The 22657-nt window shown below is 51.9% G+C and overlaps 1 protein-coding gene and 1 long non-coding RNA gene across 5 annotated transcripts in view; one reads left to right on the forward strand and one right to left on the reverse strand.

The window, feature by feature from the left end:
- Positions 1-1483: 1483 nt before the first annotated feature.
- BCAS4 (breast carcinoma amplified sequence 4) overlaps positions 1484-22657 on the forward strand; it is a 56595-nt gene continuing 35421 nt past the window's right edge. The window contains exons 1-2 of one of the 4 annotated variants that reach the window (XM_070801886.1): positions 1484-1656; positions 18520-18591. In XM_070801886.1, the coding sequence (XP_070657987.1) occupies positions 1567-1656; positions 18520-18591 (162 nt within the window). In that variant the 5' untranslated portion in view covers positions 1484-1566. The remainder of the gene's footprint in view (positions 1657-18519; positions 18592-22657) is intronic. The other 3 variants (XM_070801885.1, XM_019972578.2, XM_070801887.1) reach the window with 3 other exon arrangements.
- LOC139186618 (uncharacterized) lies at positions 10723-20490 on the reverse strand. Its single transcript, XR_011570291.1, has 4 exons — positions 19468-20490; positions 18130-18365; positions 15203-16717; positions 10723-14680 (listed from the first exon to the last, which is right to left on the reverse strand). It is a non-coding gene; the product is annotated as an uncharacterized lncRNA (long non-coding RNA).

A 22657-nucleotide genomic window follows, 5' to 3' on the forward strand; every position in this document is an offset into this window, starting at 1 on the left:
AAAAAAAATTAACACTTTAAAAGAAAAATAATCATGGGAAAAATTAGACTGCTAGACCTCTGGATACCTCCTTACATTTTTAAAAACTTGACTCACTAGCAGGTCCGTCTAGTCAAAGCTATGGTTTTTCCAGTAATCATGTATGGATGTGAGAGTTGGACCATAAAGAAGGCTGATCGCTGAAGACTAGATGCTTCTGAACTGTCGTGCTGGAGAAGACTCTTTGAGAGTCCCTTCGACAGCAAGGAGGTCCAACCAGTCAATCCTAAAGGAAATCAACCCTCAATATTCACTGGAAGGACTGAAGCTGAAGCTCCAATACATTGGCCACCTGATGCAAAGAGCTGGAAATGACCCTGATGCTGGGAAGGATTGAAGGCGGGAGGAGAAGGGGACGACAGAGGATGAGATGGTTGGATGGCATCACCGAGTCAATGGACATGAGTTTTGAGCAAGCTCCAGTAGTTGCTGATGGACAGGGAGGCCTGGCGTGCTACAGTCCATGGGGTCGCAAAGACTGAGCGACTGAACAATTTTAGCATTGCTTTGGACCCTACCCTCTTCAGCCTCTAAGGAGTCTAGACTAGCCTCTTAGGGGGTGGGGGTCAAATTTAGTGTGCTTAAGGATTCCATGTGGAGTTTACTTTAAAATCTGCCCCAGGGAGGAAGAGGATCGCTACACCAGCTTCCCTAACTTTTAGGACTGTCAGCCAGGCGCAAACAAGCTGCTGTCCTAGAAGAGGCCTGGTGGGCGGGGTGATGGGGGAGGGGTGGTCTTTAAATGAAAGGCTCCTCTAAGATAGCTGTTCTCTATCCTGAATGCACGCTGGAACCACCCGGGGAGCTTTACAAACTACTGATGCCCAAGCTCCACCTCCAGAGATTCTGCCTGAATAGGCCTGGGGTGAGGTCTGACTTCCGGGCTTTTAGAAACTTCCCAGTTCAGTTCAGTCGCTCAGTCGTGTCTGACGCTCTGCGACCCAATGGACTGCAGCACGCCAGGCTTCCCTGTCCGTCACCAACTCCCGGAGCTTGCTCAAACTCAAACTCTGAGGAATCGGTGGTGCCCTCCAACCGTCCCATCCTCTGTCCCCTTCTCCTTCCTTCAACAAACTCCCCGGTCCACTCTAAACTGCTATGGGAGCTGGGACCCGCTGCTCCACTGGATTTCAATGCAACAGGGTAGTCTGTACCCACGGTTCTCAAACTCAGCGGTGTGTTAGAATCACCTGGCGAGCATCAAACCATGCAGATGTCCAGGTTCCAGCCCTAGAGACTGTGTGTGGCCTGGACGTGGGGCGTTTTAAAGGAGCTCCCGGTGATCGCCGTCTGGAAGCGAGTTTGGGACGCTGGTTTGCCAGGTGGTGCGGGGGCCCGGCGCAGGGAGCGCGCGCGCCACTGGGCGGCGCTGCCCACTCGGCCCGGCGCTCTGCTCGGCGCGCAGCGGCCCCGCCTCCGCCAGGCGGGCCCCGGGGCGTGCAGCGGGCCGGGGGCGGGGCTCCGAGGCCGGGACACGGCGTCGGGCTCCCGGGCAGCCTGCGCCGGCCGGACCCTGCCGCGCTCGTGATGCTGCTCGTGGACGCCGATCGGCCGGAGCCCGTGCGCGGCGGGGCGCGCGAGCTCGCGGTCTTCCTGACCCCCGAGCCCGGGGCCGAGGTAGGGGACGCGGCTGGAAGTGGGGGAGGCGGGTCTCGGGGTTGCGGGAGGGGGGACGTCCAGGGCCGCGCGCCCCAGCAGGGGAGTGGACGAATAGGGGTGGGGGTACCCCTGAGCGCTGAGCCCGGCCCTGGGCTTCCCCGCAGCTTTTTCTCGTACCTGGCGCTGGGGCTCCGGGGACGCACGGGGGGCCCCGGGGTTCCTCCTCGGTGGCGCGGTGGCTGCCCAGGGTCACCCAGAGATGCGCGTCAGGTCGCTCCCGCCCCGTCCTCCAGCCAACACGGCTCTCAGGGGCCCAGACTCGCCTCCCATCCTTACCTGAGCATCCCCTCTCCCCTCTCCACCCCCGCTCCTCGCCCTCACCGGCATCCGCCGGGATGCCAGAGGCAGGCGCGCCGAGAGCCGATGCCTTTTGCAAACCCGGGCCCTCGGGGCGGCCGAGCCCTGGTCCCGCCTCTGCCCGCGCGCTCGGCCTGCTCGGCTCTGAGCTGACGCCAGATTCCCGCAGGAGGCAGGCAGGCTGCGTCTGTGAGGACGCACCCGGCCTCGGTCCGCTTCTGTTGCTAGGAGGAAAAATACCTCATCTCTGGCTGTTCTTGCTGTTTTAAAAGCACAGAATAAAAAGTAGATCTAACGCTGGATTCTTTATTTTCCAGCTGAAGCCAGTATGTTGACAGTGCCATGAAAAAGTTGTTTACCCAAGTTCACCCGGAGTTATTTAGGGCCAGAAAGTCAACCCATTCTCTTTTAAAATCTCAGAAGTGTTACGCAAGTATTTAAAATAAAGAGGAAGCACCTTTTGTCTTTCTCTCGCACTCCAGTTCTGGTTCCCAGAGATAATCATCTTCCACAGTTTGGTGTACATCGTGCCAAGCACATTAAAAATGCATTTACAAATGTAGGCAGGCATGTATACTAACAATTACACCTAATTAGTTTTTACAAAAACCCCGCTTGGTACTAGAATACTGTTCTGCAACTTGCTTTTCGTTATTCAAAATAGCATGGACAAATAGGAAGTGACTTAATGATAAGGCACAAGGTATCTTTTCAGGGTGATGAGAATGTTCTGGAATTACTGCCTATGGTTGCACAACTTTGCGAATTCACTGAAAACCACAGAATTGTACACTTTAAAAGGTTAAATTTTGTAGTATGTGAATTCTATCTCAGTTTAAAAAATAGTATGGACATATTTCCATGTTAGAATGTAAGAGCTGTCCAATAGAAATATAATTTGAGCCAAATATGAGCCAATAATTTTATTTTTTTAACACTTTAAATATTCTAGGAGCCATACAAAAAGGGAGAAGAAACAGGTGAAATTGTCAATATATTTTTCCCAGTTTTATGGAGATCTAATTGACACACAATGCTGTAAGGTTAAGATGTACAAGTTTCAATATATTTAAAATAACTATCCAAAATGTCTTTTCAGCATGTCATAAATGTAAAAAGAATTCAATGATATTTTTGTTTTTTTTAATTTTTTTTTCTAATTCAAGGCACACTTATTTTGGGGGACAGTTTGAATAATGAGTAAACTATAGTGCCAGTGAAGTCGCTCAGTCATGTCTGACTCTTTGTGATCCCGTGGACTGTAGCCCACCAGACTCCTCCATCCATGGAATTTTCCACACAAGAATACTGGAGTGGGTTGCCATCTCCTTCTCCATCAATGAGATTTTTACATTTTCTTCTTTGGACTAAGTTTTCAAAACCAGGCTTGGAATATCACGCTTACAACACACCTAGGTGTGGCCCAGCCACATTTTAAGCCGTTAATAGTCGTAATGGTCTTCCCTAGTGGCTCAGCTCATAAAGAATCTGCCTGCAATGTGGGAGACCTGGGTTCGATCCCTGGATTGGGAAGATCCCCTGGAGAAGGGAAAGGCTCCCCACTCCAGTGCTCTGGCCTGGAGAGTTTCACGGACTGTGCAGTCCATGGTGTCGCAGAGTCGGACACAGCTGAGCGTCTTTCACTTTCAGTAGTCGTGAGAGGCTGGCGGCTTCCATGCTGGAGAGTGTAGGTCTTCATCGTTCTTCACCTTCCTAGTGTCCTGCCATTACTTAATGTTGTTTAGTTGGCAAGTCGTGTCCAGCTCTTTGTGACCCCATAAACTGCAGCGTGCCAGGCCTCCCTGTCCCTCACCATCTCCCAGAGTTTGCTCAAACTCGTGTCCACTGAGTCGGTGATGCCATCCAACCATCTCTGTCGCCCTCTTTTCTGTCTGTGTTTAGTCTCTCCCAGCATCAGGGTCTTTTCCAGTGAGTTGACTGTTTGCATCAGGTGGCCATAGTATTGGAGCTTCAGGATCAGTCCTTCCAATTAGTATTCAGGGTTGATTTCCTTTAGGATTGACTGGTTTGGTCTCCTTGCTGTCCAAGAGACTCTCAAGGGTCTTCTCCAGCACCACAGTTCGAAAACATCAATTCTTTGGCATTCAGCCTTCTTTATGGTCCAATTCTCACATCCATACATGACTACCATTACATAATAATCCCTCCTATTTTCTGAGCATATACTATGTGCCAGCGGCATGCTGAACTCTGTTCATGGACTGTGTCATCGAATCCTGGCAGTGACCCAGTGGCTAGGATGTTGCTATGTCAGCCTCATAACTGTGAAACCTGAGGCCCTCACCAAATAAGCAACATCCTGTGGATGTCTGGTAATTTCTGAACCACGCCCCCAGGCATGGGCATTGAGGCTGTGTACCTGCTTAAGGGTTTAAGTAACCTGAGCGTCTTTCTTGTTCTTTGTCCACCTTACTCTCAGCAGCAAGATGTCATTGTGCCCAGGGGCTCAGCCTCATTTTGTCTGATTAGGGACAGCCTCCAGGAGAAGCTGCATGCATTCACTTCATTTGCTCACTCGGGGCTCTCTCTAACTCAGACATGAGCTGGCTCATGCTCATTTGTAAGGGCTGTAATGAAGAGCCGAACTCCCCGTAGCTCCACGCGGCAATAAAGGCACTTCAGGCTCTTGCTGAAGTTTATTTACCAAAAGAAGCAAAAAACGGCCCGGGTGGAGTCACTTGCAGCGTCTACTTAAAGCTTAATTCATTAGCAGTTCCCCCGTGCTGCAGCTGTTTGTAGAGATGGGCAAATGAGCTGGGAAAGGGAAGCCTGGTTTGGGATCAGGCCTGGGTGCCTGGAGCCTCCTGTAGCAGCCCAGTCGGAGTCTCAGACTCTAGTCCTGGGGGTGCCCTGGAGTTTCTAGGGAGGTGGGTCCTTCAACACCTCAAACCCCTGCTGTTTGCTGGGAGTGAACCACACAAGGGCCCCCCACTTTCATGGCCCTACTCTCAGTAAACGTGTAACACACAAAACCTCTGGGTTGTGATGAATGCCATGGGGAATGCAGCATGGGTGATGTGGTAGAGAGTGTCTGGGAGACTTGGGAAAGCCTCTCCAAACCCCTGAGGAATCTGCAGGGAAGAGGGAGCACAGAGATCCAGGAGGCTGAGTAGCAGAGAGACCCCCACTTTGTCTGGGAGTGGTCAGGGAGGGCTTCCCTGAGGCGACATCAGTTTAGGCTGAGCTCTGAAGCATGAATAGGAGTTGACCAGCCTGAGAGGGAGGAGAAAAATGTCCCAGGCAGAGGAAACAGAACTTGCAAAGGCCCTGGGGTGGGATGAAGCATGGTAATCCTGAGGGGAGAAGAACAGCAGGTAGAAGGTGGGGCAGTGGGGCAGGGTGGGGCCAGTGAGAGGACCAGAAAGAGGACTTTGCATTGCCTCCCTGGACGGAGGAGCCGCTGAAGGGCTGCGTGTTGACCAGTTGACTGGGGAACATTTCACTCTTTCTAGGGCTTTGGGGTTTTCTGTCCAACCAACTTTTTTGTGGTTTACTTTCTCTCTCTTTCTGATTTGAACTTCCTCTTTTGGGGGAAATTTCAGGCAGGGTCTCCGGAATCTGCTTCAAGATGGCAAGGAGAGAAAGAGATGTTTGCCTCTTGGGGGCTCTCCTGGATGGCTGAGTCCTGATACCCATCCAGGGGGGAATTCGTGACAAGACTCAGAGTTCCCTTTGGTTCCTGTGCTGGGATGCAGGACAGGTTTGGCCCACAGATGGGGTTCATGGTCTGCCTGGAAGGAAGTGAAGGACTTCACTTGCTCACACTTGCTCTGCCTGAGTGGGCAGAGATGAGAGGGGAGAGTTAACCCGTGAATGAGGTCCTGGGCTGCAAACTGGTGGCCCAGGGGCTGAATCCAGAACTCTGATATGATTGGTTCGCTTCACGTAGGGGCTCTTTTTTTGTTGTTGTTTAATCCCTTTTTCCAAAGGGGTTCTTAAATGGAGAATATTCATGAAAAAAAAAATCTGAGTTTCCTGTTTGTTTAAAATAACGGACAGTCTGGAAATCCTCGGTCCCAGTTTCCTAGTGGTGGTCCCGTTTGCCACAGTCCTCACCCCTCCTTATTGTCTCCCTCTACTGAAGCTGGCATCAGTTACCACCTACCCGTGTGCTTGAACCTGTGACGTTCTATAGTCATGATAAGAGGAGAGGAAACTGTTTCTCCAAACCAGGAGTCTGGACTGAAATAGGAAGACATGAGTTAGCCCCAAATGCCCTTGGGTCTCAAGACAAAATGTAGGAGAGACCGTTTCTTTGTGGAAGCAGAGACTGTTTATTGGGTCCAACCTGTAGGCGCCACGTGCCTCTGGGAACCCTGGCATGTGTCTTATTCTTTTGACCTACTAGTCCCCTTTCTGCTCTCAAACTTTGGATGTTCAGATTAGAACTCTGTGGGTGGGTTCCAGGGCACAGTCTACTGTGTTTCGAGATATAGTTCTGGGTTAGTTTAGTCCTCTGATCCTTATGGTGGACTTGCTGCGGGCCAGACAGTGTGCCAGGCACCGGGGAGAGGCCAGCGAGATGGATGCAGTGCCTGCCCTCAAGCACAGGAGATGAGCTGGCAAGGAACGATCCTACAGAGTAGCGAACGGTGGTATATGCCCCAGCGGAGACACCTGGGGGCTGTGATGGAGACACACAGGGAGGACTGGAAGGAACCACCAGGCAGAGATCTGGCATTGCGTGTGCGGCTAGAAGCAAGGAAGGATGATGACTCAGGAGGTGCCTGAGTAGGCGGACCTCAGTGATCAAGGAGAGAGTGGGCAGGGCCCAAAGGGAGGAGTCTGGAATTCGATTCTAAGGGGTCATGGATGGAGCTGTGAGCAGAGCCAAGCTGGATGTGAGAAGGAGAAAGACAGGATCAGGTCTGTGGACTTAGTGTAGTGCCAGAACGAGTTGGAGGGGCTGGTGTGGCCGCAGGGGGATCACAGATGTGGACATCCAGGTGGATGAGCTGGCCAGGCTCCCTGAATCAGAGCTTTCGGGGGTGTGAGAGTCAAGGCCAAAGTGGGCGCTTGGAGAAGGGTAGTGTTTCTCAGAAGAAAGTTCATGTTTCCCCAGGCTGAACTGTCCAGCAGTGGAAGGACCCATTCCCGACTCTGAATAGTCTCTTATTACAGGACATCTGGGTTTTGGGGGTGGGTCACCTTGGAACCGTGGCTAAAAGCTCCCAGTCTGCTGATTCTCAGCACTAACCAAGAAGCTTGGAAACAGAGTCCCAAACGTGGGAAGTAACCCTGGTACCCACCCGTGCAGGCTGGTCACGTAGGGATGCTTCTGCACAGCAGACCTCATGGTTGCAGCAGGAGCCGCTCTGAACACACCATTCTGGAGCCAGGGGAGAAAAGAAGATGCCCAGAGGTGTGTGTGGTGTAAATAAAAACTTTAAGGAAACCACTTATTTCATGCTCCTATAAATAAGAGATTAAGATAGACCCGTCTCTAGGGGGTGGGGTGGAGTATGGCCAAGGTGTGAGCCCTGGTGTAGGGCGTGGTCCCCAACCTGCGCCTCACATCGGCCTCATCTGTGATCTCCACCAACAACGAGAACTGCTGCCTGCCTCCCACCCCTGACACCCTCATTTCATTGGAGTGGGCACCTCCTGGGCACTGGAATACTGGAAGCTTTCCAGCAGGATTGAAATGCCCGGGGTGACCAAGACTGATTTGTCTGTTGGAAAGTCCCCGTGGCTGCTGACTGTTGGGGGCACCCAGGAGGCACCCCAGGCCTGGGGATCTGGACTTGTAAGCCCTCTCTGGAGATTCTGATGGTCAGCCTGGTGGGTAGCTCACAGCTCGCCTCCCTGCAAGCGGGACCTGCCACAGGCCTGGGGTGCTGGCTCCCCGCCACTCGCAGAGGGCAGAAAACCCTTCGATCCTGCCTGCTGCGGTGTCTACAGCACCGGCTAGTGACTCCTCGCATATCCATTGAAGCAGCATCCTTGGCAGATGTGTGCCCCCCAACCCCACCAGCACCCCTGCCCTGGTCAGGCTGCGTGGTGGGAGGTCAGCTCCAGAGCCACAGGGCCTGGGTTCGGATCTCAGCCCTGAGCCCCCTCTGCCCGTCCTCCCGAGCTGTGGGGTTGGGTGAGGTGATGTGCGCTCGGAGTCTGGCCCACAGTAGGTGGTCTGTGGCATTAGCTGCGATTATCCATTTATTCATTCTGTAGGTGTTTCTGGAACCGGTACTGGGTGTGGACTCCGAACCAGGTGCTGGGAAGTAAGAGTGCAAGGGAGGCGCGCCCACCCGCAGGGCTCTCTGAACAGGTGGGAGTGGGGGTGGGACATGCACTGATAATTCTACTTTGTGTTTGCAGGAGGGTGGTTTCAGCCTCCACTTGTGCAGAAGATGGTGAGTTCTTCTCACTAGCATGACCTCCTGGAGGCCTGGAAGTCCAGGGCTGACTTTCTCTATCTGTGTACATGAGGCCAACCGTAGATCCCAGTTTTTGGTTTGCAAAATATAGTTGCTCCTTGCATGGTCCACATGAGCCCCCGGTTCTCTTAAACTGTTTCAGGATCTGAATTGATTCCTTGGGGCAAATGTGGTGGACATTTGGCCTGTGGGTTCCTCTAAGTGGATTGGAGTTTTGATTTTTAAATAATTGTATTTATTATTTTATTTTTGGCTGTGCTGGGTCTTCATTGCCACACAGGCTTTTCTCGGCTTGTGGCGAGCGGGGGTTCCTCTCGGGCTGTGGTGTGCGGGCTTCTCTTGCGGTGGCTTCTCTGTTGCAGATCACGGATTCTGGGGTGCGTGGGCTTCAACAGTTGCGGCTCCCAGACTCCAGAGCACAGGCTCAGCAATTGTGACACACGGGCTTCATTGCTCCTCGGCATGTGGGATCTTCCTGGATCAGGCTTCCCTGGTGGCTCAGCTGGTAAAGAATCCGCCTGCCATGTGGGAGACCTGGGTTCGAGCCCTGGGTTGGGCAGATCCCCTGGAGAAGGGAAAGGCTACCCACCCCAGTATTCTGGCCTGGAGAATCCCATGGACTGTATGGTCCATAGGGTCACAAAGAGTCGGACACGACTGAGCAACTTTCACTTCACTCCTGCATTGGCAGGTGAATTCTTTACCACTGAGCCACTAGAGAAGCCCGGAGTTGATTCTCTTTAAATAGGTTTTGTTTAAAAATAAAAAATGTGCGCACATGGTACAGAATCCAAAGGTCCCTGTGACCGCGTAGGGATGCGTGAGGCGCCGCCCTGCCGGGCTTGGCCTACGGGCCCACGAGGCCCCGCCCCTTGTCCCCGCCCGCGGCCCCGCCCACGTCCCCGCCCCCATCGGCATCTTTCGGTCTTCACTCGCTGTGCCTTAGCTTTACATGCGAGTGCACAGCGAGCGCGCCAGTTGCTTCTAGCCGCCAAACAATCTCATTGTCGGTCTGAATGGTAATTTAGGTAACCGTTCCTCACCTTTTGCTGTCACAAAGTCTATTACAATGAGTATCTCTGTACTTATATCATTCTGCGTTTGTGCAAATATGTCTGGAGGATAAATACCTCAATGGGGTATTTACAGGGTCCAAGGATACATACTTCTAAAATTTAAGGGGAACGTCCTTGGTGGTCCAGCGTTGGAGAGTCTGCCTTCTGACACAGGGTACTTGGGTCGGATCCCTGGTTAGGGAGCTAAGGTCCTACATGCTGCGAGGCAACTGAGCCCGTGTGCCACAGCTAAGACCCAATGCAGCTAAAGATCAATAAATATTAAAAAAAATTTTTTTTCTTTTAGTTGCTGTTGCCAAATTAACCTTTTTGTCAGGGTCATGGCAATAATAGCCCTTCTGGACATTTAGACCTCAAGGTCAAGGGTCCCTTGGGGATGGGAACGCTTACTTGGGCTGCTTTGGGGGCCTGGAGGAAGGAGTTCCCCGTCTCCTGTTTGGGAAGTGGATTATCACCTGATGGGCCAGCCCCTCTGGGTTTGGGATTCCAGCGCAAGGAAGGAGAGTTCCTTCCTTTGCTCTTTCCAGGCCTTCATTCGTGGCTGGCCCCAGCTCCCAGGATCTTTCTGACATCAGTCCAGCCCTTTCATCCTGTGCACGGAGACGAGACTGCTTCTGCTAAAGACCTTTGCTTTCATTGCTGTCTGAAGGGGCCGCCATGAGTGCCTTTGGAGAAGAGGCGGCATTCCTAATTTGCCTGCCCTGGGTGTGGGCAGGCCTCGCAGTCCTTGGGCTGGGCTCACTTTCACCCCCATCCTGCACTCGTGGACTGTGGCCCAGCCTGGCTGGGGGACAGAGGACAAGGTCAGGCGAAGCACCAAGTGTCAAGCAAAAGCTGAACCCACCCCCACCCCCCAGACTTGGTCTGGCTGCACGTGGGTGTCCTCTGGTGGCCCAGTGATCTGATTTGTAAAATGCTAAGTAGACGCCAGCCCTAAAAAAAGTGGAGTTTTCACATAAAAATCCTAACGTCTGGCTTTTCTAAAAATGTTGTGACAAAAGGTGTAGATCTTCAGTGGCCTTGTCCTGGGCGAGCGGACCTTGTGTTTTCTGGAAGGATTCTCACAGAGAGAGAGAGAGAGTGTGTGTAAGCAGTGTTATTGTGATATAATTCACAAGGCCTCCCTATCCATCACCAACTCTTGGAGCTTGCTCAAACTCATGTCTGTCAAGTCAGTGATGCCATCCAACCATCTCATCCTCTGTCATCCCCTTCTCCTCCCGCCCTTAATCTTTCCCAGCATCAGGATCTTTTCTAACGAGTCAGTTCTTCACATCAGGTAGCCAAAGTATTGGACTTTCAGTCCTACCAATGAACACCCAGGACTGATCTCCCTTAGGATGGACTGGTTTGATCTCCCTGCTGTCCAAGAGACTCTCAAGAGTCTTCTCCAACACCATAGTTCAAAAGCATCAATTCTTCAGCGCTCAGCTTTCTTTATGGTCCAAATCTCATATCCATACATAGGACTACTGGAAAAAACATAGCTTTGACTAGATAGACTTTCGTTGCCAAAGTCTCTGCTTTTTAATATTACTATCTAGGTTTGTCACAGCTTTTCTTCCAAGGAGCAAGCATCTTAATTTCATGGCTGCAGTCACCATCTGCAGTGATTTTGGAGGCCAAGAAAATAATCTGTCACTGCTTCCATTGTTTCCCCATCTATTTGCCATGAAGTGATGGGACCCGATGCCATGATCTTAGTTTTTTGAATGTTGAGTTTTCAGCTAGCTTTTTAACTCTTCTCTTTCATTTTCATCAAGAGGCTCTTTAGTTCCTCTTCGCTTTCTGCCATAAGGGTGGTATCATCTTCGTATCTGAGGTTATTGATATTTCTCCCTGCAATCTTGATTCCAGCTTGTGCTTCATCCAGCCTGGCAGTTCACATGATGTACTCTGCATATAAGTTAAATGAGCAGGGTGACAGTATACAGCCTTGACGTACTCCTTTTCCAATTTTGAACCAGTCCATTGTTCCATGACCAGTTCTAACTGTTGCTTCTCGACCTGCATACAGATTTCTCAGGAGGCAGGTAAGGTGGTCTAATATTCCCATCTCTTTAAGAATTTTCCACAGTTTGTTGTGACCCACACGGTTAAAGGCTTCAGTAATTTCACTGCTTTTGGTTTATTCATAGGGTTGCACAACCGTCAACCACAATCAATCTTAAAACACTTTTTTTGTCCCCAGAAGAAACCCTGGCCCTCTTCACTCTCACACCACCAGGAAGCCCCTAGTTTAGTTTCTGCTTCTAAAGATGTGCCTGTTCTGGACATTTCATCGATGTTTGTGTTTTAAAGACTGATAAGCCAGAGGGGTGAAGGCCGCATTCAGCTTGCAGTGAGGCTTGCTTGGCCATCGTTGTTCAGCCGCTCAGTCGTGTCCTTCTCTTTGCGACGCCCTGAACTGCAGCGCACCAGGCTTCCCTGTCCTTCGCCATCTCCCGGAGCTTGACTGTCACAGTGTTTTTTAGCTTTTTAGGTTAGTTGTCAACATTTGCAAATTGGGAGAGTTTGTACAAAGACCTCTATCACCGTTCATCTTGAATAAAACCAGTTTTGGTGCATTCCCACCTGGAATGATCCGCTCAAACCAAGCGGCAGCTGTCCTCTTTAGATGGGGTCAGGGGCCTCTGTTTGCCACAGTCTCCACCCGTCCCTTTTGTCTTCCTGCCTGAGTGTCAGCTGCCATTTATTATGCTGGTGATGCTGCTGTTTCTTAGAGAAAACTAAAAAGCCTCTGTCAAAAGTGGGAAACTGAAATAAGCAATGTGAGGAAAATAGCATCGTAAGCTTGGCTTCCTTCCCTAGTATTCATTTCCTGCCTGGCTTCCGTCTCTTTCTGAGTTTGGAGACCCTAGTGGGTCACAGTCCTCCCCTGTGTGGGTGGAGCATCTTGCCAAGAGTAGCCTAGACAAAGAACTTACCAGACCCTCTTCAGCTTCCAGCTCAAGACAGAGAAAGTCTGAGGAGTTCCCCCCACACACACCCTTTCACATGGGGAAACTGAGGCACCGGGATGGTCAGAGGCATAGTTAGGACCTCGCAGCAGGAATGGGAGAGCGGGACTCAGGCACCACTCATCGAGGCCGCGGTTCTCGGGCCGTCCCTCTTCCAAGAGAGCACTTTTCCTCCTTCCTCTGGCCTTTTTCTTTTCTCTTCCCTCCCCTCTTTCTTGCAACAGATATTCATTGAGCATTATATTGGTTACCGGTTGCCAGGTAATAAACCACCCCCAACTTCAGTGGATAAAAACGACCCCCAGTTTAGAGTGCATGATTGTGCGGGTTGGCGGGCTCCTCTGAGCCATTCTGTCCTGTGGCCTTGGGTGGGCTGCCTCATGTGGCTGCAGACAGCTGGGGGTCCGCGGCAGCCGAAGGTCCAACATGGCCTCACTCGTGCTGGCAGGCGGGGTGCCTCGGTTCTCCTCCACGGCCTCTCACTCTCCGGGACTGCTCTCCCCCGAGGCCTCTCAGAAGACCAGAACTGCCTGCTGTTGTCTTCCAAGAGGGTGAGCCAGAAGCTGCCGGGCCTCTAGTCTCGGAGTCGAATGTAGAGCAGTGTGTTGCTTCCACATTTTATTGGTCAAAGCAAGTCGCAGGCTAGTTCAGGGGTGGAAAGGAATGATGCTGCCTCCCCATGGGCAGAGGGGCAAGGTCGTATTGTGAAAAGACATGGAGAGAGTTGGAAGGCTATCTTAGGAAACACAAGTACCTACTATGTGCCAGGCATTATTTTAGGCCCTAGGGGCACCCAGGTAAATGAAACGAAAACCTCTGTTCACCAGGAGCTTTCATTCTGTTGAGGGAAGATGACAACAAACAAGTGAAATATGTAGTAAATGGTAATACAGGCTAAAGAGAGAGAGAAACTGGTGCAGGATGGGGCATGGCAGGAAAGCCACAGACCAGGGAAGGCCTCACAAAGGAGAAGCATATGGGCACAGGCTGGAAGGAAGGGTGAGATGAGCTTTGCCAGTGACGGCAACAGCAAGTGCAAAGGCCCTGGGGTGAGGACCACGGTTGGTGTGGGTGGTGGGGAGTGAGCAGTCAGTGATGAGGTCATGATGGTGTGGGGCTGGGGAGGCCTCCAGTAGGTGTTTGCTGACTGAGGTGGAAGATACAGTCAAAGTTAAGATGTAATCCATGCAATATAAAGTTTACCATTTTAGAGCATACAGTTCAGTGTTTTTAGTATATTCACTATGGTTGTGCATACATCATCACAACCTAATTCCAGAACATCTCCATCACCCAAAAAAGAAATCTCATAACCATTAGCAACTATTCCCTGCTCCCCTCCCCGACCCCCCACCGATTCCACGGGGAGACAACCACTAACGCACTTTCGGTCTCTGTGGATTTGCCGCCTCTGGCCATTTCACATAAAAGGAATCGTGTAAGGATTATTTTCAAGGATTATCAACACTGCAGCATGTATTAGAGCTTCATTCTTTTCTATGGCTGAACAGCACCCCACCCTGTGCCGTGTCACCTGTTTGCCCATCAGTTTATGGACGTCAAGTTGTTTCTACGTGTGGGCTATTAGGAATAATGTAAAAGGTTTTTTTTGTAAGAACCTCTGTTTTCGGTTCTTTTGGGTACATTGCGGGGTCATAGGGTAACTCTATGTTTAACCTTTAGAGGTTGGTCTCCAAACCAGGCTTGTTTCCAAAACAGCTGCACAACTTCACAGTCCCACCAGCAGGTGCTAAGGGTTGCTTCATATCCTCACCAACATTTGTCACTTGCCATTTTTGTGATCGTGGCCATCCTAGTGGCTGAGAATGGTAGAGTGGAAGATTCTGAGCTGAAGAGGGCTTTGGCTTTAACAGAATCTCTGAGGAACAGATTGAAGGAGAGCAAAAGAGGAAGGAGGGGACTAGTGAGTAACAGGCTACTGCAATGGTCCCAGCAAGGGAGAGTGGTGCCTTGCACCAGAGTGGTTGGATCTGGGGTGTATTGTGAAGGCAGAACTGAGAGGGTTTGCATAGAAGATGGATAGGGTGGGGGGGGCGGTGGGAAAGAAAGATGAGCCAAGGATCCTCCCAAGTATTTGGCCTGAGCACCTGGACAGTGGAGTTTCCACTTGTGGCGCTGGAGAAGAACAGATGGCGGAGGATCTTTTTGTGTTTCTTGTGCCAGTCACTGGTGGACAGGGCCAGCCTCTTTTCGGTTTTTGGCACACTCGGCTGGGAAGCTTGGCTTGGCACTTTGGGAGAAATCAGGGGGTGTGGAAGAAGGCAGTAAATGCTGTAATTCACACTTATTAAAAAATGCCCACCTGCCATCCCCACTGGTCAAGCCCTGAATGTCACTTCAAGAGGAACCACTTGCTTCCCTCCCCTCAGAGTGGGACAGTTTCTGCCCGGGGAGTTGCAAAGGATGGTGAGGGCATTCATATTGCTTATGGGCTGGGTTAAAAAGGCATGTGGGTTTCAGCCTGCAGGAATCGTATTTCTGGGGCCCCTTTCTGGGAGAAAATTGTCCGGTGAATGATTTGTGGGGCACAGTGGGGTGGCTGATCCTCCCCTGTTGGTTGGGAATGTCTTAGGGCCTGTTCTTCGCTCAGCTGACCAGGCAGTCAGCAGATCATTTCTTCACTCCCCTCCTGCTGCTTTGTGACCGCCCTGGGCACCAGGCGGAGACGGTGGGGGGTGAGCGTGGCCATAGTTGACAGGAAGCATAAGGCGGGCACACCTTCCCCCTCCCCAGAGAGCACCTTGGTCCTTACCAGCTTCTGAAGTCAGAGAGGTCGGACGCTGGCTTCAGGATATATTAGCTGTGTGACCTTGAACAGATGACTTAAGCTCTCTGATCCTCTGCTTCTCAATTCATAGAAAGGGGGAAATTATGGCACCTGCAGAAGAGAGTTTTTGTGAGAATCAAAGGAGATAATTCATGTGTAGTGATTTGCCACTTCTGTTATCTAGTGAGAGGTTTATTCATGCTTACTGTGTGCCCACACCCTGCTAAAGGACGTAGCCCCAGTGTGAGGTTAACCTAGCAACCCTGCCAAGTGGGTGTGGCCCTTCTTGTCCTGGGTGAGCCAACCCAGATGCCCAGTGGAAGCCACTGGGTTAAGGTCCCCCAGGTGGCAGAGGGAAGATGGGGTTGGAACTAAGGACTTATTTCCTTCCTGAACATGCTCGGAGAGGTCCAGAGCTCTTCCTGTGAGCAAAGAACTGCACGTGTGTCTTGGGAAGAGGCCACCCAGCCAGTGGTCCTTCGTGTCCCTCCAGGCTTCCATCTTCCCAGGCATGTTTGGATTGGGGTGTAGATCATCTGGGGTTTCCCTGGTGGCTCAGACACTAAAGGATCTTCCTGCAGTGCAGGAAACTTGGGTTTGATCCCTGGGTCGGGAAGATCTCCTGGAGAAGGGAATGGCAACCCACTGCAGTATTCTTGCCTGGAGAATCGCATGGACAGAGGAGCCTAGTAGGCTACAGTCCATGGGATGGCAAAGAGTCGGACATGACTGAGCAACTAACACTTTCACTTTTGGGGCTTCCCTAGTGGCTCAGATGGTAAAGAATCTGCCTGCAATGCAGGAGACCTGGGTTTGATCCCTGGGTGGGGAAGATCTCCTGGAGAAGGGAATGGCCACCCACTCCAGTATTCTTGCCTGGAGAACCCCATGGACAGAGGAGCCTGGCGGGCTACAGACTCGACTCGACTCATCTAGACTGTGCTCCATCACAGATCTGTGCCCTCTCCCGTCTCTCATGCTTTCCTCTGGGTCCGAAGGAACCACCAACCTCCCCGCTCCCAGCTCAGTGGCCTCTCGGCGCCTTTCTCCCTTAGTGCATTCAGGACATTTTTTTAAAACCATGCTTTTGTTTTTGGGGGGTGGGGGGGCTTCCTGTGTGTTTCCAGCCCCCCTTCCACTGTGGTCCCCTTCCCCTGTCAAGCCTCCCCAAGTCAGGCACAGAAATAGTCCCAGCTGTGAGACGAAGGCTCCAGAGTTTAAAATTGCAGCTCTGTACTATTTATACTCCAGCCGGAAAGAGGTTTTTTTGCGCAGCCGTTTATTTGGTTGTGGTAGCGACAGCCTAGGCTGCAGGCGGCAGCTTCTGCACTGTATAAACATTTCTCTGGGGACAAGTGGGCGCTGAGGGCAGCCTTCAGGTGAGGGGGCAGTGCCAGGCCTGCCCAGAAACGGTTGGGAACACCTCCCTGCAGCGAGCAATTCGGCCTCTTAAGCCAGAGAAAGTACTTCATGTTCCAACTGAACTTCCTTCCAAGATGCCTGGTTATTAGGGGGAAAAAAGACAAAAAAGCAGGTATTTTATTTGTCATGAAAATAGTACATGCTTGAGGGGGAAAAGGGTTCAAACTACTCCTTTATGCAAGTGATTGAAGCAGACCCTTCATGTTCTGTTTTGCTTGGCCCATGAAGCATTAAAAAGGAAAAATAATTTTTAAAAATATATGTGCCACTATTTAAAAATCGGGACATTTTCTATAAAGTTAAAATTTCTGGCTTCTCTTGAAAATGGAAGATTCTGGCAACCCTGGCCTCACGTTTCCTGATTTCTCTGAGTGGCTGGCTGCTCTCGAACTAGGCAAGTGCTTCTCGAGTCACTCCGAGCCCCAGTGGCCTGCTTCATTCATTTGCCTTACTGCATGGTCTTGGTAACTTTTGAGTTTTGGACCCTTCACATGACATAAAATACTCAAAGCTCCCATGTCAGACCGTATTCTCCAGTTCCTACTCCCCAGGGCTAAACACACACTATGAATAGGGTCTCCAGATAAACTACAGGATCCCCCATCAAGTATGAATTTCAGGTAAACAACAAATACTTTTTTAGTGTAAGTGTTGTTGTTTAGTCTCTACGTTGTGTCCAACTCCTTGTGACCCCATGGACTGTTGCCCACCAGGCTCCTCTGTCCATGGGATTTCCCAGGCAAGAATACTGGTGTGGGTAGCCATTTCCTTCTCCAGGGGATCTTCCCGATCCAGGGATTGAACCTGCGTCTCCTGCAGTGGCAGGCGGGTTCTTTACCGCTGAGCCACCAGGGAGCCCAGGGGAAGTATGCTTCCTTGTGTGCGCGCTCAGTCGTGTCCGACTCTGTGACCCCATAGACTAGCCCACCAGGGTCCTCTGTCCATGGGATTTTCCAGGCAAGAATGCTGGAGTGGGTTGCCGTTTCCTATTCCAAGGGATCTTCCCGACCCAGGGATCAAAGCTGCATCTCTGGTGTCTCCTGCATCGGCTAACCCCCTATTTGCAGTTTGGTACATGTCATTCAGGTGGCTCTAGTGGTAAAGAACCCGCCTGCAACGCAGGTGACATAATGAGACTCGGGTTGGATCTCTGGGTGGTGAAGATCCCCTGGTGAAGGAAATGGCAACCCACTCCAGTATTCTTGCCTGGAGGATCCCACGGACAAAGCAGCCTGGCAGGCTATAGTCCATAGGGTCGCAAAGAGTCGGACACGACTGAATTGACTTAGCATGCACGCACATGTCATTCCAGTTGAAATGAGATGGAATGAAATTCCATTGTTGAAACATGTACATTTCTCGGTGTTCATACAAGGATAGTTTTATATTCTGCCTCTCTTGCAGCTCACTGTTTCTCTCCATGGTGTTTCTCAGTAGGCATTTTTCGGTGTTGATAAGAGCAGGCTTTGAGGCTGGGGACTCAAACCTACCTGAGAATGTGGGCCCCTTGAGCAGGTTCCCTTACTTCTCTGAGCCTCAGTTTCCTTATCTGGACCATGGGTGGTGATAAGGGTCACTTTGTTATCTCCTGTGGGTATTTATTTATCTCCTCTCTCTTGAGAACCGCATGGAGCGGATGGTCCGAAGTGGCTTTAACCAGAGCAGTTAAACAGAGGTGTCCACAGGCGTCGAGACTGCCACCAGCACTTCCAGCTTTCAAATGAGGCTAGAGAGGTTTTGAAAAGGGAAAGGAGGTCTGGAGGGAACTGGGCAGATAATCCTAAGATTTAGTTTGCTTAAAAAAAAAAGAAAAAGAAAATGAAGGGCGTTTGTCTCCCTGGAAACCACTTGCTAATCTCCAGGATATTGTCTCTTTTCAGGCGAAGGAGGTGGAGGAGACCATCGAGGGGTTGCTCCTCAGGCTGGAAGAGTTTTGCAGCCTGGCTGACATGGTGAGTGCCTGGCTGACATGGTGAGGGCCTGCCTGGGAGGCGCGGGTCGAGGCCCGGGCCAGGCTTCAGGGCCCTCCTGGGCCTCCCTGGGGAGCCATCTTGGAGGTGGCTTAGCGAGCAGGAGGCGTGGGCAGCGGCCGGCCTAGGGAAGCCACCCTCTCCCTCTCCCTCTCTCTCTCCACACAAGGCTCCCCGAGGCGGCCATCTTGTTAACGCCCTTCCCCCCAGACGCTTTCACTCCTTGGAGGAGGCGGGAGCGGGCCACCAGGTGGCGCTCTCGGCCCCGATGCGGGGCGCCGACCGGCGGGGATGCTAAGCCTATATTTAACTTTCCTCGCTCGGCGCCGTTCACCAGGCAAACGTGGAGACAGCCAGGAAATGGCTTCAGGCCTGGGAGGCCCAGGGGGAGCCTCCCGGCCGGGCCCTGGCCCTGGCGGGGCCGGGCATGGAGTGCCTTCCTGAATCCTTGGCTGGCTCCGCTGTTGCCTCCTCCCCTGTTGTGTGGAGACGGATCCTCCTGGCTGGGGGGAAGATGGTGCCCTGGGCCAGGAAGACAAGGTCTGCAGGATTGTTGCCAGATAGATGAGGGGCCCCGAGGAGCACTGACAGAATGTTCTGGAAGTTCCCAAGCTTATTAAAGGCACACCAGCAGCCAGGGTTCGTGGCTTCTGCCTGGAGGCCCAAAGGGTTGAGCTCCATATTGGGAGCAGGCCTGCCTCTCCCCGGAGCACTGGAAGCCCAGCTGGGCGCGGCCGTGGGGAAGGGCTCCGGGTGTCTGGAGATGCGGTGGTGAGAGCCCGGAGAGCCACGTTTGTTGAGCATCTGCTTTGTGCCAGACTCCGTCCGGAGCGTGCTTCCCGTGTCCTCCCGTCTCACCTCAGAGCAGCCCTCCATGATGGGTGCAGCTCCATCCCCCGACGCTCGGCACACATCTGAGCGCCTCCCTGCGCCAGCCGCTGGGGACGCTGCAGTGAACCAGGCAACAGACGTTCCCACGAGGACCTGCGTGTGTGTTTCTCTTGAGGGCCGATTTTTTAGTTCAGGTGTGGGTCCAGGTGGGAACCAGGTAACGAGACCGACTTTGAACAGCCTGAGTAGTCGTTTCTTCATCGGAACATCGTTCACCTTCTCCGACTGGTCCCGTGAAGAGGCTGAGAATGCAGAGAGAGACCAATCTGTCTCCCTGCCCCCACCCCCTGTCTCTGATCCCCTAGGTTACCGGGGAAACCGATCTGTGTATCAGCGCTGGCCTGGAGGTGTGTTCCAGGTGCAAATGGGAGGCTTTGTAAAGGGAAAGAGGTTCTAGAAGGAACCAGGCACATAATCCCAAGACTCAGTTTGCTTTAAAAAAAAATATGAGGAGCAGAGGTGTTAAATTGTGCCTGGAAAATTGGGGAGGCTTTGCAGAACAGGTGGTGATTAATTTGGGGTTTGAAAGAGGAACGAGAAGAATTCAGTTGCTGGGAGTGGGGGGTGGGGTGGCAGGCATCCAGGCAGAGGGACTGGTCTGTGGGGGCGGTGTGCTGGGCGCAGCGGACCGATGTGGGCCCCCGCAGCAGGGGGATTGCGAAGGTGGTAGGGACCGGTGATCCTGAGACATCTTTGATCTCAAATCCCAGCCCATCTTCCTCCTGTGACGAGAGACCCACTCTCCACCCATGATGAGAGCTCTGGATGAAAGCCCGCTTGGATAGACAGAGAGGGGCCCAGGCCTTACTAGCCTTACTAGCCTTAAAAACGTCAAGGCTTCCCAAAGCCTGCGTTTGTCTTGACAGGAGGCCCAAGGTTGCATGCAGCATGGAGAAGGTCCTTTCTGAACTCAAAGTCTAGAGATGCATTGATGCAAAGGTTTTAAATACAGAGGTCGCAGGATGACCTGTGGGCCCAATCCTGCCTGCAGACGTGTTGGATGCTTCTGGGAAAAAAGAAAGGAGGACTAAGCGGCTGACATTTATAGAATGTCATGAAAAAAAAAAAATGTGGATTTCCAGCTTCTCTTGGAAAAGCAAAGATCTGTCTTCCACTCGCGTCCCCCCACCCCTTGGGTGCTTTTCCTCACCCGGCCAGCATCAGCCGAGCTGGGTAGTGGCTGCCCCCTGTGGAGAGCACACGTGCTCTGCAGCTCGTCACCGTCCCCATGGGAGCCTTCCTGACTCCCCTGCCACCTGCCAGCGGCATCCATCCTGCGTGTGTGTCTTTTGTGGTAGAGAAAATTTCTCTGTACTTCGGGCCCTACTGAAAGCAGGCACGTAGTAAACAGACCAAGAGAGTCCTGTGTTTTAAGAAATGGAATGGAGTGTACTTCTGTCAAAGTGAAGACTGTTTCCATGTGCTTATATGCAAATAAGCATGTCTACATCATAATAGAATGATGCCTTTGTGGCCCTTGGAGGCGTTGTTTTTGTTTTTTTGCAGTCACTACGAGGAGGCTCTGCACTGATGATATTTAGATTATAGAGATCCTCTCAGTCCCGCCAGCTGATGGTTAGCTTATCCAGTGTGTCTGTGCTCAGGTGTCATGGACTCCATGGTAGAGAAAGAGATCTATCCAGCTAGTGGCCCTGGCTTGGGACCTCCTTCTTTCTTCTGATCCAAGCTTCGGACGAGTGGGGACCTGTGGGAGGCAGGCGATGTCCCAGCGTGGAGTGCTGTCCCCTGCTTGGGCCTTTGTGAACACCGATCAGGTTAGAGGTCCCAGAGAGGCTGGTCTCCCTGGTGGCTGTCCAGAGAGAAACACTTCGTTTCTGATGAAATCAGGCTCCTGGAAATGAGAGTCCAGCTTCCAGTCTGTTGAATTAAGTTCTCCGCCAGTCTGTCCCGGATCACTCTTAAGTAACCAGCGTTCACACGTGTGCTCACCACCTTTTCTGATCTGGGATATAATGCCTCTTGACTTCACCCCAAGCTCTGACTCCTCCCAGTGTGAGGCTGTGGCCACGGTATGTCACCTCTCTGTACCTGGATTCCCTCCTCTGTAAAATGGAGATGGTGGTTGGTTCTGAGTATCTGTGGCAGCATCAGACTGCCCCAAAACTTCATGATGTGAAACACCCACCAGTTTATCACGTGGGCCAGGACAGAGCACAGAGGGTATGGTTGGTCTGAGCCAAGTGGCACCTGCTGGGGTGAGGCCGTCCAGGGTGGCTCCTTCCCTCACTTGTCTGATGTCTTAGCTGGGAGGGCTGGGTGGCCGGGCACTAGTTGGCTCAAGTCTCTTCCATACAGCCTCTCCTCGTGGCCGCGTGGGCTTTCTCGTAGCATGGCAGTCTGGCCTCCCAGAGCCAGCATTCCAACAAACAGAACATAGAGGTATGCTTGGGTATGGCAGTTGACACAGCGTGACTTCTGTCATATCTTACTGGTCAGAGGAGCCACACAGCCTACCCAGATCCAAAGGGAAAGGACATAGATCCCTCTTCTTCGTGGAAGGAATGTGCAGAATGTGTGGCCGTCTTTCACCCACTGCACATGGTACCCATCTCCAAAGAGTTACCATGAGGAATAGACAAGGCAGGGTGTGCCCTTTACACCCGCTAGAATGACCAGAACGCAAAAGACAGTGGCACGTGTGGGTGAGGGTGTAGGGAGCTGACACTCCCCTTCACTGGCTGGTGGAAATACGCAAAGGGACAGTCACGTGGAACACACAGCCGTTTCTTATAAAGTCAGACATACACTTACCCTGCACCCCAGCAGTTCCAATCCTAGATAATAACCCAAGAAAAGTGAAAACAAGCGTTCGGAGACTTGCAGATAAATGTTCATGGCAGCTTTGTCCGTCGTACTCTCAACTGGAAACAACCTAGTATCTGTCAGCAGCTGTTGTTTAGTTGTTCGAGTCTTTTGTGACCCCACAGACTGTAGCCCGCGGATACTCTGTCCATGGAATTTTCCAGGCAAGAATACTGGAGCGGGTTGCCATTTCCTTGTCCAGGGGATCTTCCTGACCCAGGGATGGAACCCATGTGTCTCGCATTGGCAGGCAGATTCTTTACCACTGAGCCATCAGGGAAGCCCCAGTCAGCAGTAGGAACCAGTAAATAGGGAATTCCCTGGCAGTCCAAAG

This window comes from Bos indicus, chromosome 13 (genome assembly GCF_029378745.1).
Source record: "Bos indicus isolate NIAB-ARS_2022 breed Sahiwal x Tharparkar chromosome 13, NIAB-ARS_B.indTharparkar_mat_pri_1.0, whole genome shotgun sequence".
In the NCBI taxonomy this organism is placed as follows: domain Eukaryota; kingdom Metazoa; phylum Chordata; class Mammalia; order Artiodactyla; family Bovidae; genus Bos; species Bos indicus.